Below are 19,082 nucleotides of genomic sequence, written 5' to 3' on the forward strand. Positions count from 1 at the left end.
CAAGCAGGTTGGAATGTGTTTAGTCGGACACGAAGGAGATGGAGAGATAGCAGAAGTTAAAATCTATGGTTAAGTGCAACTGAATACTGTCGTCAGCCTGATTTACTTGATCTCAATGACGTAAATCAGCACTCGATGGCTGCGGCAAGAAAGTGGCCCTTTGACAGAGGGGCCGCCGTGAAATTCGTCTATGCATGTCAACATTTAACCCTTGAATCCTCAAAAGTGGTATGTTATTTGCCTTTCTCTACAGTATTAACCAGTTTAACGCCCTTGCAATCATTTGTCGTCCCCAATCTAATCAGCCTCATGGTGCGGTGGTGCGGTGGTGCATTCACGCCTATTTACATTGCCTTCCAAATTAAAGAAGTTAGGCAATTGCAGCCGTATGATGAACGCGTGTCCCATGTCACGGAGGTCCCTCTCTACCTGACCACTAAACATTCCACTTTCTGTCCTTGCCTCTCTCTCTCTCTCTCTCTCTCTCCCCCTCTCTCTCTCATTCTCTCTCTCTCCCTCCCTCTCTGCTCCTAACCTCTCCCATCCATTTTCCGCTGGCAGAAGACAAGGGCGGTTTTTGTGCAAACGAGGAATCATTAGGACTCACATGCTTTCAGAGGGGAGAAAGTGAGGGACCGCACCAGAGGACGGGACCGGTCAGGGGAAGACGGCAGAAAGAACAAAGGTGGAGGTGGGGTGGGGGGGGTGGGAGGGGCTGGCGGGCGGTGAAGGATTAGAGGGCAAAGAAAGAGGAGCGGAGCGGCGCCGGACGGGATCAGGATTTAAAAAAAAAAAAGGCCCGGCGGTCTCCCCAGCGCCGGACAGGGCGTCCTAACGATGGAAAACGGCAAAAGCGTGAATGAGCCAGACGACAGGAGGGAAGACACAGCAGCAGGTAAAACAGACGGCGGACGCCCCCCAGAGAGACGGGGTCAAGTCGAAACTTTTCAGAGTTAATATTACCCCCCTTATTGCGTTAAAACGGCAATGCACTTTTCTTTTTTAATGAACCAACAAGCTGGGTGTTTTGAAAGCTCGCGCAGCCGGAAATGGTTGAATAGGTGGTGTATTGTAGAGTGGCGTATGTCAGAGTGGCACTCTTTAAGGAATGAGCTTTGATGCTGGTGAGGGGCCGGGGACTGAGATGGAGACAACACAACTTTAAATTCATACGGAAACGTGACGGTGAATATGATGATACAATGATACGTGTCATGCATTTGACACACAGTCCACCTTAAAAAGAAATGACAATTGCATGTTAAAATGTAAAATAAAAAGAGCTTGAATTCAAAATTTCCCGTGAAATCGAAGAACATGCATTAAAACCAGACAATATTCAGAGGGTGAAACTCAAGCTAAAGAGGAACCAGGCGGTCATTTGTTTTACTTTACTTTTTTTGCCCCCTCACAGCCGTTTAATACTCAGAAACCATGAATGTCCCTGTTACGTAAACAAGTTCTATCTTTAAAGAAATCATTGACTCGTTGACATTTCCTACGAGACAATCAGTTTACTCTGAAATGCAACTGGACGTTGTACAATCGCTCCCTTTTTGCCTGTCACTTCTAATTCTTTATCCATTTTTTTCCCCTGCTTTTTGGCCTTTGCGATTGAAATGACTTCATTGGGAATGAGCCACGTCGCAAACACTTCTGTAGAGCTCGAACTAACCACTGTCTGTCCGACCATCACGTCCAAAAACAAAAACAAGATAAAAATCGATTGAATGCTTTTTAACTCTCAGGTTGCCCTTTAAGAACCAACCCCTCAAATGACCTGCATGTGACAGTAACCTGTATTTAGAAAATAAAATTTGAATCAGATTGAGTTAGGTTCCAGGTCGGGTTTTTGGTAATTCAGGGGAACTATTACCACCCCTTGATTAAATGCAAAGTTACAAGATAAAAATTCAAATTTATTGATTGAGACAAACCTTTTTCTGTTGCAAACAATGCTTTGATGAGTTGTGTTGAAATAATGTTGGTAATTGCGTCAACTTAATATTGTGTGGAATTTTTACTCAGATGTCTGTGTCAATTGATTCAAAACAAAATTGACAGTTAAGACTATGTGTTAGACAGGACCTGTAGTCTGAACGAATACGATGAAAAAATGAAATTCATCAGGGTATCATTTCATTTTCAAATGAATTGCACTCAAGCAATGTGTGGCAGTTCCGCCTACCACACGTCACGCGAGTGGCCGTTTTCAGAGCCCTCTGGCACAGCGATACAGACGATGGGATTGCAGACACCGGTTTGTTGTAGAGAGGGGGCTAGGCGGAACAAGCCCCGGAGCAGATGGACACAGGTCATGACAAGGACTCCTCCCCTGAGTGAGTGTGGGGATGGGAGTTTTACCTGTTGCCTATTAACCAACAGTTAGGCAGCCACTCTGATCCTGGGCCCCAATTACCTAAAGCCAGGACAGGTGTGGCTGCTCAAACCACACCATCCCCACACCACACGATGAATTTGGGCATATTCTCAATTGTGGTATGACCAATAGTGGACTCGTATACAGGGGTTGGGCTACACCTGCTGATACAGTTTCCTTGTGGGGAGGAAAGACATGCTTAGATTTTTGTTTATTCGTGTAACCGTCAACTACATTGTGTAATCTAAATTCATTCACAGACATAATTTTTTTTTAAATCTTTTGTAATTCTCATAGATAGCCTTGTAGCTCCAATGTACCGCAGGCAAATTTTTGTTTGACTAATTTCCGCCGCTCAAATTTCAAAATGAGCGGTGTTTGGACCGTGGATAGTTCTGTGAGAGGGATAGAAGTAGTCGAGACGAGTGTTTCTTTACTGTCTTTCTTGCTCATTTCATTCTGTGTTACTTTTTTGTCTATAAAACCTGCAGAAAGAGAAGTTAGGTAATAGGTAGGATATTTGTATTGTCAATGATTTGGGATTTTGGTTACTATTGGGATACACCTCAAAGTATGTATCGTGTATTGCATGCATCTGTTATAAGATGTCAAGATGTGTAACAACTTATTTTTCGGGAGTAGTCAATTTGAAAAGTTGAGTTTATGCTTTGTTATTAAGTAAGCGGTAATTAAAAAATACCTTTGATTGCAGAGGAAAAGCCAATACCCCTCACTAAATATAGTTTGTTGGTTGAACATAATTTCATTAGAAGTCATCCTAACTCAAAAAGATGGATGAAAACTGTTTTTGTTGAGCTAAAACATTTGAGCTTTTAGAGTGTGACTCTGAAGGTTGTTGTTTTTCTGCCGGTTCTATAACCTTTCCTACCATCACAGGACCAAAGCCCGGTGGCTGTTTGCTACGAAGCCTTGGGCCTGTGAGCTTCTGTCTTGAGCTTATCAGCCTGGCGCACTATTCCGATGTTGAGGCTGTGCTCGCAAACTGCACTGCGCTGTGCGTCTCCTTGCCCCCTTCCTCCAAATTAAAAAAAACAATGTTTTTTTTTTTATTATGTAGATGTAGCCTATCTTATTTTACCTCGTTCCTTATTGAACTAAACAGAAGAAGCACCGTGCGTAATGGATCGTGCATAACGGACACCGCCCCCCACCCCCCAGGCTGGGTGCATCACCATCATGTTATGCCACTGAGCAGAACGTCTGGGACAGCAGCTGGAGACAGAAGAGTCCTTTCTGCAAGATAATGTCACAAAAAAAATGTCTTGCGGGATTCCGTTTGAATGCGCTCTTGCACAGTTCAGACCGGAGGTCTCAAACCCAGACTACCTGGGGGCCCCTGGTCAGGGTGTCTCCTCGTAGGGGGGCCACAATGGCCATCAAGGGAAAACCAACTGGAAAACAAACTAACTTTTAGTTTTTTTTACACTGAGCATTGGTGAATTGCCTAATAAAAAAATAATAATTATAATCAAATCAAATAAACAATAAATGAATACATGACATTCCATACATAATTCGATGAATCAATGAGCTTTTGTGAAGCTAAAAAACACAAAAGTATTAACAGAGATTTATCAGACCCTAACCCTAACCCATTCTGTTTTCTTGGGTGGCTCAATTACTCCACCTGCCTTGTTGTGTTTTAATAATAATTGAATCAATTTAATTAATTATAATAATAAATAAATAATAATTATTCATATAATACAATAATTAATAAATATATAGACATTTTTAATTATAATATATTATAATACATTTTTATTATTATAATCACTATGATCACCAACATGCAGCTCAAAGTGCTTAACATTAATGGGGGGCAATCAAAAAGAATAATGACGAAAAAAGCAAAAGAAATATGCATTTAATGAAAATAAATCAATTGTAATTAATCAATTCTCAATTACAGTTTTGAGTGATCAACTAAGTCAAAGTCGTTAAAGGATAACGATTTCAACTAACTCTTTAATTTCCAATATTTATTTCTCTCCACCACCCCTATCACCCACCCATCCATCACTTTACCGCTTCTAGTTTTGGGAGCGACTTATTTCTGTTAATGCACGTAGAACCCGCTCTCAACCGCCACCAGCAGGGAGTCTGCTGGGATTCAAATTTTTTTTTATTCAGCGACAGTCATGTGAGTTTACTTGTTGAAGTTTTTCCCTTACCTCCCCGATCGGGATCAAGGCGGCAGTCGGGCTGGACGGGAGTCCTCATGAGGGCGCGCTGCAGTGACATTCTAAAGCAATTTAGGATCCCGCCCAAAACGTTCAGATGTTCAAGTTTGAAGAGACAGAATGGCAGTGCGATGGATTAAAAAAAGTATTTTGCACACGCAAACACACGCACATTTCCACAGCAATAAAGAGAGGAGGAAAAGGATCAAAAGCGAATATTTATACAGTATGGTTTCTGTCGTGGTGTTTCCCCTAACCCCCCAAATGGTAAATCACTCATGGCGGTTTAAGATGTATGGTCGCTTTCATCGCGGTGTAGGAATCTTGTGACTCCAACTAACATGCTTTTTTTTTTTGTAGAGTCAGCCTTGTGGAATCTACACAGAACATTAAATCTGTGACAAAAAACCACATGTGTATTTGAATATGGTAAACGAATCCCCCCGGGAATTAATAAAGTATTATCTTATCTTCTGTTTTCTTGTAATTGTAAAACAAATATTTTACTATCGCTTCTGTACCATGTTCCGCTAAACTTGTTAGTCTTGACTGCTTTCAATTCAGAAAGTGTCTGTTTGTGTATGTATTTTTTCACTTTACTTGTGAGGACCGGTCTCCTAATCGTCGATTTATTTAGTTCCAAAGTGCACCGGGTGTGTGTCACGAAGGCTCACCTCCTGCCCTTTGTCCTCCAGATCCACATGAAGAGGAGTGTGAGGTGGAGGATGCCAAGCTGGAGATCATACAGGTAACACCACACACACTCCTACAGAGATCTCACACACATACACACACACTCCTACAGAGATCTCACACACACACACACACACACAGGCAGGCACACACACACACACACACACACACACACACACACACACACACACACACACACACACACACACACACACACACACACACACACACACACACACACACACACACACACACACACACACACACACACACCTCGCTACGATGCATACTAAAATAACCAAATTTCCCCAAATTCCCAGCTTACAAAAATCCCAATTTCCCTCTCTAAATCATATCGAAATCCTCATGTTGGGCTTTGAGCCAGTCGGTTTGTTGGAATACACTAAACTAATTAAAAACACTAATTTTCCACTTCCTCCCACTTGTTCAGCTCTCCTTTGTTTTCCCAAACCTTTTATTTAATCTGTATTTTTGTATGTTTTGGGAGTCAAATCTATGCACAATTCAGGCTTTGACTTTAACTGAGCTACTTATATTTTGACATGATATCAAATATTTCATTGCATTTATATTCGATCACGTGGCACAATACATTTCTTACTGCTATTTTACACCCTAAAGGTGATTCTTTCCATATTGATGATTTTGATAGCTTGGTTATCCATCATTTTCAACTTGATACATGTTCAGTCTATAGACGTATTCATAAGGACCTTATTTGAAACCATGCATATGGGAAGAAAGGTATTTTTTGTTTCTGGGATAGATTTCGATTAAGGTATGTCTGCTTTGCTGTATGTCACTTCCTGTCACTCCAATGATTCTTCAATATTATAGCCTTCTCACATAGGCATTATTGAATATTTGGCAGATCTTGACCACATGCAACAATTTGGTGCATAGAGTCGAACCTTCTATATCCTGTACATTGTATACACAGTATTTGTGTATATTTGACAATTTTATGTCATCAACTCCCTAAAAAAGCACTTATCTTCAACGTGATAATTCCTTGTATCAATGTATCTGGCGGATTAAACTCATTCGGATTCTGATCGGAATGTGACACCTTTTGGGTGTTTTCGTTCAGAGACGATCACTATGTTTGCAAAAGATGGAAAGACGGTCGAAACTGGGCGAGAAAGACAAGGAAGGGCAGGACGTGCAGGGCGTGTCGCTGACAGCAGCACCTTGAACCTGCGCACGTTTACAGTCGTGTGAGCATTCTCAAACCGAAAACGGGAATCAAGTCCGGCGAACCCCCCGCACGAATCTGTTTGGACTCCGTCGGCTTTAAAACCGTGAACGGGGGAAATGATACAGCTGTCGGCGTGACACACAGCGTGTATCGCATTTTGATCAGCGTTTCTGGGAAAGGAGCCCTTCCATTTCGGTGTGATTATCTCACGAGTTCATAACCCCCCCCCCCACACACACACACACACAATATAGACCAAATCATTACTTTTAGATCAAAATATGCTCAGCACCGCTACTGAGGAAGTACTGTGTCTTACCCCCGAAGAGGTAAGTAGGTGGTGTGTGGTAATGTAAAAGGACAGCTGTAGGAAAAAAAAGCCAAGGTATATCTTAAATGTTTTGGAAGTATGATGGAAGACTTAAACCATAATTTTTTTTCCCCAACTATCACTTTTACTGTAATGAAGAATTTCACCTTTAATCAAAACATTCTATCGATTTACATCAAAAACATTCTTTTATTATTTGCAGCATGTTGTAGCTCAATCCCATTTGTAATGTATGTATATATATATATATATATATATATATATATATTTATTTTTTTGCCAGAAAACCGTGTTGAACGGCAAAGAGGCAAGATTTTACAATAAACAAACACAATGTCCATAACTAACGCTCCAGTGTCAAGTTCCCCTTGGACACATCTGGCTTCCCTGCTCGGTGAACCTGGTTTAAATTGTCAGCAGCTATGTCGGGTTTTATTACACAGAGCCACGGCGACAACTCTCTTGTTGTTACGGCTAAGAGGCGGACCAGGAAGCAGGTGGAACAGAAAACCAGACTGTGCCGGGCGTCTCGTTTCAACGGAAATGAATGCCTCCGTCTTTTCATACAAACATCACCCATGTCAGACAGCTCTGCAATGGGAGCCAGTCTCGCTGTCAGGAGGGAGAAAGTGAGGTGTAATCACAGCGGCTTTTGGATACCGCTCATCACCTCAATCTTCTGCAGCTGCACCCGCTGCCGGTTACCGGTTCCGGCTCCCCCCGCCTGCAGACAGCGCCAAAACCACTCGTCACTACAACGCGTGTTTTTCAGGGTTAGGGTTGGGGGTTCGTGTTCACGGGAATTTCAAAAGCTGGTATCTCGGGTCCTGGGGTCCGTGCGGAGTGTCCATGTTCTCCCCATTACATGGACCACGCAGGTTTCCCACGGGTGCTCTGTTTCCTCACACCTCCAAAGGCGTTTTTTTTTGCTTGAAGTAACGACCCTAAATTACTGATGTGCGACTGCGTGATGGACTGGTATCCCATTAAAGGTGTAGTAAGGAAAGACTTCTGGCGTGGACTTCCTCGTCCCGTGACCGCCAAAAAAGCAATCCGCGTGTCGAGAAAAGATGAATGGACGGCGTCCAAAAGCGTTGCTGCACTCCGGAGAGTCATGGATTCAAGCTGAGCTGTCTAGCTGAAGGTACAGCAACCTCCACCCACAGAGATACCATCAGAGGAGACGGAGGGGAACCCAGGCCACGGGACAGACCTTCTATTCAGGCTGCCAGCTGATGATTTTCACATGACAGAGGGAAAGAGGGGGAGAGACTTCAAACCGTGTTATGTCCACATGAGCTTATTGACTTACCCCTCCAGAATAAATTAAATCAGATGCAAACCGAGAAATGGCCCTCGAAACAAGGGAGACACAAAGGCTCGAGAGGGAGAAACAGAGATAGAAAGTGACATTTTTATCCGTGTAGAATATTTCATCCGTGTGGAATAGTCCAAAATATCTACCAATCAAGAACGAGAGCGCTAATGACGCCCACTGAGAACTCACTTAAAGTCAGAGAAAATAAAAGGTAAAAAATTTGAATCAAATAAAACAAGCAAATAAATAGATAAATTATAAAAGAAAAATATCTGGGAGCAAAATTTAAAAAAGACTATTTGTTGTAATGTCCTGGGGCTGGGATGAAAAACCCGGAAAGGCCACCACCATGGTCCTTGGAGTTATAGACTATCAAGTAACAAATGAGTCCCAGAGATTCTGCTACGCTCCATTGCTCCTCCTGATTTGGGCACCTCTAGCTGTGGCAGTAAGATCCATACAATGTGGGCGGGGTCACTGTGCATCCTCCCCCATGGGAAGAGAATTTCCCGCCAAAAAAAAGCTGATTAAATGTATCCACACTTTACGAAGACATTTTACTTTAAAATGGAATACAATTAAGTTTGGGAATATTTTTGACCCATAGAGGGCACAGTGGACAATGCACTGGGGAAGGGCAAGCACATCCTAAATCTATCAGAACCGTGAATCTGTTCTGACTTTTTGCCCAAACTGGTATCATTTAGGACATTCTTTCTTTGGCCAGGTGATAAATACTGAAAACAGCATTTACCATTTGAGAAAAAGGTCTCAGAGGCGACCCACCTGCACGTGTTTGGAGGTGAAGGGAAACCAGAGCGTAAACAGGGAACCCGACACAAAACAAAGGGAGGAGACGCGTCCCGACCACGAAGACGTCGGCCTGTCTGTGGACGCGTGTCACACTGTGCTTTCCTCCGTCCCCCGTGATGCAGCTGCAGGGCCTGGTGGTGGAGCTGCGCGAGAGGCTCCACGATGCCCTTGGGGAGCTGGGGGAGCTGCGTCAGGGGAACCACTGTCTGGAAGAGAGCCTCCACTCCCATCTGAGTGACGTCAACGACAAGATAATGGGCCTCAGTAACTCCCTCAATACATTCAAGGTACTGCAGAATGACACACACGCACACGCACGCACACGTGCACACACACACACACAGTTTAGCCCTTATGTATAATGTGTGTGCTTTAGGAGGAGCTGAGCGGGGCTCTGTTCCAGATAAAGGAGATGAAGGGTAAACACAGAGAGGTTCGGAAGCAGATTGAGATACTGCAGACAGAATGCATCAAGGACCTCCTGTCTGTACCGCAGAGGTAAAAAACACACACTCAGGCATCAGGTACTCCTGAACCTACGCACACGCACGCACGCACGCACGCACGCACGCACGCACGCACGCACGCACGCACGCACGCACGCACGCACGCACGCACGCACGCACGCACGCACACACACACACACACACACACACACACACACACACACACACACTCTAGTGCTGGTATCAAAGTGAGGTCCAAGTAAATACACCTGGCAAGTGAGGACCCATGTTCCTGATGCATTTCTAATAGAAGAAAAATAGGCATTTCCAGTCCTCACAAGTATAGTACACACACACACACACACACACACACACACACACACACAGACACACTGCATTAAAGGATATCACAAATTCGTTACATTTACTTAGAATCAGCCTCTGGTCTCTGGTCTCTCCACCCCCCCACTGTGATTGGTCCCACAGCAGGAAGAGCTCCAGGGGGGACCTGCTGTCAGGGGGGCGGGGGAGGGACACACCTGCCAATCAGATCTCAGCGTCATTCAACATTATTGCGCCAGTCAAACCAATAGTGGATCAACGCACAGGAGCACTGCCTCAACGCAGAGTAAGTCTGTATAGGCGTGATGTGACCACCCAGCCGTCCTACCTTGAAGTCCTGCTAGGTTTTGAGAAGTCCACTAGGTGCAATCCAAAATGTCCCCACAAGGATGGGAGTTAAATGTTAAGCATATGCAGTCATTGAATGTGCGTGTACGTGTGTGTGTGTGTGTGTGTGTGTGTGTGTGTGTGTGTGTGTGTGTGTGTGTGTGTGTGTGTGTGTCTGTGTGTGTGTGTCTGTGTGTGTGTGTGTGTCCCAAGCCTCCTCCTCCCTAGAGCAGGAGGCCCAGCAGCAGCAGAGAGGTGGTCGGTCCAAATCCCCACTGTGGAGGGACAGAAAGAACAGCAGAGATGAGGTCGACGCTCCAAACAGCGCTCCGGAAAACAGTACGAAAGTGACTCCATTATACTACTAATAATCCTAATACATTTTATATTGATAAAATTACACAACAGCTCCCGCTTCCAGAGCTAGAGCTTCAAATACTACCAGTAATACTACTGAATGTCACTGATGTAAAAGAGTGTGGGTCGGTTTTAAATTGCAAATTAACCTTTTATCTCCTTCTCAAAGTGAAAGTCAAACCTTTTAATTTGCTCTGTCTTCCTATCTGTTTTTAGCTTTTTGTTTCAAAGCTGTTATTATTCTTTGGTTTTATATTATGTATTATATGCTTTATGTAAAGTGCTTTGAGTTGTCCTTGTGTAACATGTGCTGTAGAAATAAACTTGTCTTAAAAAAGGCACTACAAGTGTAATTTAAAGCCTAAATCAACATGTAATTCAAATGTGTGTGTGCGTGTGTGTGTGTGTGTGATTTGCAGACAAAAGACAGTCAGCGGCTCTGGAGCTGCTCGAGTCGGAGAGAGTGTACGTCTCCTACCTGTCACTACTGCTGAAGGCCAACATCAACTTCAACGGCTCGGAGGCTCTCATCGCTAAAGACAAACGGTCAGGCTGTAAAAAATGAACGCCGCCTTAGTTTGAGTAACATCTTGCTCAATGGGAAGGAGATAGGAGGGCCTCTCTGACACTGTCAGGAAGCAAATCGTGTTAGCTGTATTCGGAGGAAAAAAAAAAAAAAGTAATTTTGGACGGGACTGAAAAACTGTAGGATGCTGAAAGGTGACCATTTGTTAGCGAAGTTAACAAATATCACAGTCCTCAGTTCACACACACACACACACACAGAGCGTTACTGAACGACGCTCCACCAGAAGTGGCAGTGATCTAATTTGAGAGGGTAGATCGAAGCGAGGGCAGGATATGAACAAATCAAATAGACATGCTTTCAAAAAAAAAAAAAAAAAAAAAAGCACCAGTATTCTGCTCAACCTGAACCCTGTCTAATGAAATCACGACGGAGCAGCGGCACACGTGTTTCCAATGAGCCTCAAAAGTCCAGCTCAAACTGTATTACAGCTGCAGAGAACAGGGTCAAATAGCATCACAGAGTTAATATGAATGGTTGGTTTTATTTAATAAGCTCCACGCACGGTGATAAACAACGGAAAGTACCTGGAAACTATGCTTTTTACTATCTGAATGGTTCAGATGTGGGAAAACTTCACATATTTCTTTTTTTAAGCAGCATGAGTGTAACATTTACCATTCCGTGGGATACCGTGTCGTGTGGGCCGATATCCCCTTTTCTGCTAAATTGAGGCAAAATTTGCTCTTGTGGCCAAGCGGAAATTAAACAATTCATTTGCCATTTTTCAACCCAGGCCTTATTAAAACGCTGGTTCCCATCATCTAGAACTGTTAAGAACACAATCAAGAAAACATGGGAAAAACCTGAAGAAATGCAGCTTGTGACCTTTTTTTAAACAGACTAATATTTTGATAGGGCCTTGGTTGAAAAAGGGCCAACATATCCTTTCACGCAAAGTTATTACCACATGAAATAAATTAGTCTTTCATTCACTTTTTGTCCGTCTATTCCCTCAATTTTTCCTCTGCCTCCCATCCCTTTATACTTCGACACTCGTTTCTCTCCCCATCTTTTCTGCCCTTTTCTTTCTCCTTCTATCTCCTACTTTCTTGCCAACCATTTATCTCCTACCCTCCTCATCGCTCTCCCCCTTCTCTTTCGCTCCTTGTCTGTTTTATTATTTTATTTCCTCCCATCTCAGTCCATTCCCCAGTTCTCTTCGCTTTCTGATCCAGCAGCATCTGGAGCTCCTCCACACTCTCCAGGAGCGTGTGCTCAAGTGCCAGTGGCAAGGCATCATGGGAGATGTGTTCATGAAGCTCACCAGCAAAGAGGTAGAGCAGAGAGTGGGTTTACTGGTTTACCATGAGGCCGAACAAAGGCTGTTTCAGAGATAGATGAATATTGTTTTGCCCCCCCCCCCCTCAAGAGTGACTTCCTGGATTTCTACGTCTCCTACCTGAAGGAGCTTCCAGACTGTCTGTCGGTGGTGAGCTTGCTCATGTCCAGCTCCATGAAGACGGCTGCGCTCCTCGAGGTATGAAACCTTAATGATCAGTAATCAAATCTTAATGATCAATCATAAAAATCTTACTGATGCAACGTTTAACTTTCTGTGTTCTGTGGGGAATTTGTCAAACTTGTGAAAACATCAATCATGGATTCATGTGAAAAGATATGTAGATAACTGTGGCAGGTCCGCCTGCCACACGAGTGTCATTTTCAGGGCCCTACGGCACAGAAACACAGACCACAGGTTTGAAAACACCAGTTTTATTGCAGTGAGTGGGCGAGGTGGAACAAGCCCGGAGCAGATGTAAAACATGCCATGACAAGGGCTCCCCTCCTGTGTGTGTGTGTGTGTGTGTGTGTGGGGATGGGGGTTTTCAGCCACACTGATCCTGGGCCCAATTACCTAGACCCAGGACAGGTGTGGCTGCTTAAACCACACCATCCCCACACCACAATCACATATGTAGATATATCGCTCATCCTCAACCTTTCACTGATATGGGAAGGAAATGTTCCCTAACATTTGCCTACAAAATGCAAAAGAATTGACATTAATATCAGAATCAATAATACATATATGTATAGCCTCATTTTTAGTACGACACATTACAAAGAATTGACTTGGCTGAAATAAAAGAAGCTGAATGGTAAAATATAAAGCAATCAACAACTTAAAAATCTAATTAAATAATTCACATCTCATTTAACATTGAGCATGTATGCGTAGTTATAAAAAAGGTGACTTAAAAGAAGAAATTGATTTGCAACATGATTATAATTTCCCACAGTGATAATGTTAAAACTTTGGGATTTTACATTATGGTGGATACTCTGCAGTCTATCCTGATTGGTTGATTTTACCTCTCACCTCTGTTCTGATTGGCTGTGTCTGTCAGTGTGACACCACGACAGAAGACGAGTCCAGGCCTTCCCTTCACACTCTCCTCCTTCAACCGGTCCAGAGAATCCCAGAGTACCTGCTACTGCTGCAGGTCAGTCCAACATGGGCAGATAGATATACAGGTATAGATACAACGATCAGCCACAACACCACTGATAGGTGAACTGCTCATCTCGTTCTAATGGCACTTGTCAAGGGGTTGGCTATATTAGGCAGCAAGTGAACAGTCAGTTTTGAAGCTGATGTGTTGGAAGTAGGAAAAATGGCAAGCGTAAGGATTCCAGCGACTTTGACAAGGGCCAAATTGTGATGACTCGAGGACTGGGTCAGAGCATCTCCAAAACAGCAGGGCTTGTGGGGTGTTCCCAGTATGCAGCGGTTAGTACCTACCAAAAGTGTCCGAGGAAGAACAACTGGTGAACTGGCGACAGGGTCATGGGCGCCCAAGGCTCATTGATGTGCATGGGGAGCAAAGGCTAGCCCGTCTGGTCTAATCCGACAGAAGAGCTACTGTAGCACAAATTGCTGAAAAAGTTAATGCTGCGATGATAGAAAGGTGCCAGAACACACAGTCACAGCTTGCTGCGTATGGGGCTGCATAGCTGCAGGCCAGTCAGAGTACCCCTATCCACCACCGAAAGTGCCTACAATGGGCACAATGGGTGTCAGAACTGGACCATGGAGCAATGGAAGAAGGTGGCCCAGTCTGATGATCATGTGGATAGCCGGGTGTGTGTGCATATGGGGAAGTCTATATGGGGAAGGCATTCTGTCCTGGCATTCATGCGGAGGTTACTTTAACACGTACCACCTACCTAAACCTTATTGCAGACCAAGTACACCCCTTCATGGCAACGGTATTCCCTGATGGCAGTGGTCTCTTTCAGCTGGAAAATGCACCCTGTCACACTGCAAAATATGTGGTTGAGGAACATGACAAAGAGTTCAAGGTGTTGTCTTGGCCTCCAAATTCCCCAGATCTCAATCCAATTGAACATCTGTGGGATGTTCTGGAAAAACAAACCTGTCCCATGGAGTCTCCACCTCGCAACTTCCAGGACTTAAAGGAGCTGCTGCTAACATCTTGGTGCCAGATACCACAGGACACCTTCAGAGGTCTTGTGGAGTCCATGCCTCCACGGGTCAGATTTGTTTTGGCAACACGAGGGGGACCTACACAATAGTAGACAGGTCTTTTTAATGTTGTGGCCGATCAGTATATATCGCATATATACCACCAAATCAGAACTAGTTCATAGCCTGTTTATTTGATTGTGTGTGTGTGTGTGTGTGTGTGTGTGTGTGTGTGTTCAGGGCTTGTTGAGGCAGACGGATGCAGACCACCCAGACTACTACCTGCTGCTGGTGTGCATCCAGCAGTTCAGGTCCTTCACAGCTCAATACCATCATCTGCTGCAGCACAACCAGCAGCTGCTTCTGCACAACAGGTTGGAACACACACACACACACACACACACACACACACACACACACACACACACACACACACACACACACACAAGACTGCTGCGTTACTGTATCAGTCTGTTGTATCTACCATGATGAGCACCGTGGTGAAGCTGTGGTTTCGGGATCTGATCCAATCTGATGCAGATCCACCATGAAGCAGCTGCTGACAGCCATGGAGTGTGGGATTCAAACCAACGTCCTGGGCTCTCCGTACCCCTCCAGCAGCAACATACTGTGAGTGTGTTTACAGTCCATCATCTAGCCAGTCCTTCAGTCGGTCAGTAAGTCAGTCAGTCATTCAAAGCTGTATTCAACGTTCTTCAGTGAACTTCAGTTGTCCTCGGCTGTTTTGAAATCTGAAAAAAAGAATCTACAAACAAGCATGAACTTCTCCCTTCCTCCCGCTTTAATTTGTGACCCTTCCAGAGATCATGCGAACCACGTGAAGCGCAGCAAACAGCGTCTCCTGGAACAGATCCAGTCTCGGCGCTTCCAGGACTGGGAGCAAGACTCCGACCCGGAACCCCAGCGGTATGGCCAGGACCGCTCCAACCCGCCTCCCTACTTCACCCCCGACCCGGAGCCGCGGAACCACAAGCAGACAGGTCTGCGTCTTTTATAAAGAGGACTTCATTCTGAAAGAGACGGATGCCATGAGCTCACAGCATGACTGCCTCACATTCATCTATTGATTCACTGCATTTTACATGGATTTAAGGTTGAGACAGGAGAAAACATCCAGTTCAGTCTAGTTTGATCTATCCAGTAGATTCCTTAAGAAACTGTTGTGAAAGACAATTTTAATCCGTTGAGACGATCAATGAGTCAGCCATTTAACCAGCAGATCATCTAACAAACTGCTCACCCCGTGACACCCAGGCCTCCATAGCATCCCAGAGAGCGAGGCATCTGAGGGCTCTTTGTCTTGCAAGCACCGCCTGTCCTCCAGAGCTCCGGAGCGCCACCATGGAATTGCGGGTTCGGCACTGGCTGAAGCCCTCGGCGAGTTCCTCCTGCCGGGGGAAACGCCCGAGATGGAGGGTTTCTGCGAGGAGGACAGAGACTCCCTGCACAACACCTCTCTGTTCGACCAGTGCTCCACCGCGTCGTCCGACTCGTCCATCGACATCGCCTTCGTGCGGTGCCCGAAAAGCTCCTCCGCGTCCCACCAGGCCATGGCGGCCAACGTGTCGTCCACTCGCGAGGCCTACGGCAACGGGGGAAGCAAGAAGGGGAACGGGTTCAACAACTTCCCCAACCGAGGGTGCGTCTCCCCGGAGACGGTGATGATGCGCCACCAGCAGCATCGCCCCCTTCAGGCCAGCCAACGCAAGAGCAAGGTGAGCAGGGTGTGATGCGTTCACGCCGTTGGACTTGGGCGGCAGCAGCTCCGAAGGGGCGGTCGTCTGGCAACCGCAGGGTTGGTGGTTTCGATCCTCGGCTCCTCCTGGTTAATTAGTCAAGGCGTCCTTGAGCAAGACACCTCCGTTGTCTCCTTGTGGGGCTGACTCTGCCGTCGGTGTGTGAAGTGGGTGAATGTGAGGCGTGTAACATCTAAAGCGCTTTGAGTGGCCTTAGCGGCGAGAAAAAGCGCTGTTATGAATGCAGTCCAATCACCCTTTACGTTTAAACGTACCGTATGTTGTCAGAGTGCTGGTCAAACCGAGGGATGACGGCTGTAAGATTCATTGAAAAATGCTGGCACGCCTGCCTCAGAAAGCAAAAAGAGTTAACGTCATCCGGTCGCGTCCCTTTCTTTCCCCCCCCTTCCCTCAGTCGCTGAACGGCCTGCAGTTGGACAGCACGGTGAGCGGTCTGGACGTGGGGCCGCTGTCAGATCACCTGCACAGGGTGGGACTGGGAAGCCACGCCAAACTGGAGCGGCAGGGCAGCAGGGGCAACAAGGGCTGCCCCACCCCCACTCGCAGGGTCCCGGGCGGCCTGGGGAGCAGCCCGCACAGGGGCGACGCCGACAAGCAGGGCGGTGACCACCGCGGTCTCATCGGCAAGGTAGAAAACCAATGAAGCGGTAAATGAATCAGTGGAGTATGCGAGGGAATAGTTAGAGCAGCTACACTCTGAAAATCAGGAATCCCAACAACATGTTGGATTATCTAAGTTCACGAGGACCCTTCAGTGACCGCTAGGTAAAATAAGATGATCCAATGGATGCAGAAAACAAGTTTTACGATTACAGATGATGTGAATCCTTGTTCCCGCTCCCGGCGGAGGACCTCCAGAAACAGACCCCGGGCCGGCTGCAGATTGTGGCCCAGCCGGTACCCTAAATTCAGTGTGACGTTCCTCCACCAGGACCCCGGGGCCCAGCAGTGGGGGGAGGAGCCAAAGTGGAGGGGCGGGGCCGACGAGATAAGCCACACCCCTCTGAGCGAGCGCAGCCGGAAGGAGAAGGGAGGTTTCAGGAACTCCTTCAAGAAGCTCTTCAAGAAAAAGTGAGAACAACAACAACAACCACAAAACGGCGTAGACGTGGATGTTTTCTTCCCTTTTCACAGCAGACATTTTGACATGCCATGGCGGGATAAGCAGACCTGAAACCAACGGCATTAATTGGGGAGTTGTCCGGTAACGCTAACACCTGAATGAAGCAAACCCACAAATTACTGTGAAAATGACCCTTTTCAGTGTTAATGAATATTCAGATATTCTGTTATGACATTTTATACCTTTTATACCCAGAATAGTGAAAATGTTGACCTGAGTAGTTTTTCCTAAAAATAGAGTGCTGCAGGGATGACGTATTTTCTGAGGCCGATAATAAAATAAGAAAATAAGCTCCGTGTCAAACAAAAGGTTTACGATACTTCCAAACCTCAGCAAGGCAATCGTCACACATCAACACCACTTTTATGATTTGACGAGGCGTAAACGCAATCGTCGGAAGTAACGAAAAAGCTAACGTTGGGATATGAACGAGCTTCAACCGCAGGCGCAAGACTTCGACACCACCGCCACGAGGCTTCCGACTTGTCGTTCGATTCGGCGCGCTTACCGCCTCTACGAAAGGCCGGAAAGTTTGATATGGAGTTAAAAATAGTTTGCGAGAGCGCGAGTATAAAACACAAACTTAGCCACTCGTCAGCAACCGGCTGTGTTGATACGCATCAAAGATTAAGAATTCACGAGCGGGGAGTTCGCTGACGGGTTCTATGTCGAGGAACAAAACGTGAAAATTCCTTAAGCTTGCGTCAACCACAGACCTTGTTTCGGGCGTCGAACCCGAAAACCCATTTAAAAAACCCCATTGACTTTCAGACGGGGGGAAGTGCAGAAACGCTTAACTCCTTCCCCGGGTTTTTCGCACTCATTCCTGCAGCACTCAGTTACCCACCTATCGAAACCGACTCTCTAACCAACTCTCTCATAAAATCCGCCAGAAAAGCCAATCGTTGCCTTTCCGCTTTTCCTGTCCGTCCGTGGTCCGTCTCCATAGAAATGGCGAGGAGAAGAAAGGCGACAAGGAAAACCAAAACTGCAGCGACCAAGAAACGCCCGGAAAGAGGGTGGGCCACCTGGAGGTGGACCGAGGAACTGCAGTGTGAAAGCCACGCCGGCGGTGGGAGCGGCACGCACGCAAGACGCATTTCACACATAACAGTGCACCGCACCGTGAACCAATTCTCAGTTATCCTTTCTACAAAGTACAGGCAGAGGCTTCTATTGTTGGTTTTACTTCGAATGACTTATGACTTTGTTTTTGACAATCAATGCTCGTTAAGAGTTCAGGTTTCTGGTCGGAGGTGATATCAAGTGCTACACGAAATGATCCTTAAAACACGCTGTATTTGCAGCAAAGCAGTACACTCTGTTATGAAAAATAACATTTTTGTAAACACATACATTTAACTACCTTGCAGACCTTATCTGAAAGTTATATATTTAGTAAATATATACAGTATATTCCCTTGGGAAAGACATTGTATATTGGGACCCTCTGTTTCTCTTGCATGTAGGCACAGTCTTTGTTATCCAGCCATAACTACTTTTGTGTGAATCTTATAAATGGATAACATATAATCTGCTTTTGTATATAGCCCAATTGTGGGCTGCCGCCGGGGGTTCAGGAGGATAATGTACAATAAAAGTTTAAAAGGTGAAAATACGGAAACAAGACTTGCTTATTTATTGCACATAACTATACACTTTTACGCTGATCCGTCTCTTGGTGTCGCTGTCGTTTTGTTTTCTTTGATTAGAACGGTGAAAAAAAAGAAAAACA

At 45.4% G+C, this 19,082-nt stretch overlaps 1 protein-coding gene across 1 annotated transcript; it reads left to right on the forward strand.

Moving 5' to 3' along the window:
- The first annotated feature begins 757 nt into the window (after positions 1-757).
- On the forward strand, positions 758-18,982 carry arhgef33 (Rho guanine nucleotide exchange factor (GEF) 33). The gene is made up of 17 exons (XM_080016392.1): positions 758-895; positions 5,280-5,332; positions 9,081-9,245; positions 9,335-9,456; positions 10,013-10,032; positions 10,287-10,412; positions 10,850-10,976; positions 12,161-12,293; positions 12,389-12,496; positions 13,368-13,463; positions 14,687-14,820; positions 14,987-15,076; positions 15,269-15,447; positions 15,722-16,182; positions 16,619-16,852; positions 17,156-17,295; positions 18,297-18,982. Exons 1-17 carry the CDS (start codon positions 838-840, stop codon positions 18,403-18,405), a joined length of 2,355 nt encoding a protein of 784 aa, XP_079872518.1. The 5' UTR covers positions 758-837; the 3' UTR covers positions 18,406-18,982.
- Positions 18,983-19,082: the final 100 nt, after the last annotated feature.

Source organism: Zeus faber, assembly GCF_960531495.2.
Source record: "Zeus faber genome assembly, chromosome: 16".
Classification (NCBI taxonomy): Eukaryota; Metazoa; Chordata; class Actinopteri; order Zeiformes; family Zeidae; genus Zeus; species Zeus faber.

Excerpts from the sequence above, each read along its gene's own strand:
- arhgef33 (XM_080016392.1), top strand. The coding sequence starts at position 838 with ATGGAAAACGGCAAAAGCGTGAATGAGCCAGACGACAGGAGGGAAGAC. Across the intron at positions 9,246-9,334 it reads ACTCCCTCAATACATTCAAG|GAGGAGCTGAGCGGGGCTCT; the intron begins GTACTGCAGAAT and ends TGTGTGCTTTAG. Across the intron at positions 15,448-15,721 it reads GCGGAACCACAAGCAGACAG|GCCTCCATAGCATCCCAGAG; the intron begins GTCTGCGTCTTT and ends CGTGACACCCAG.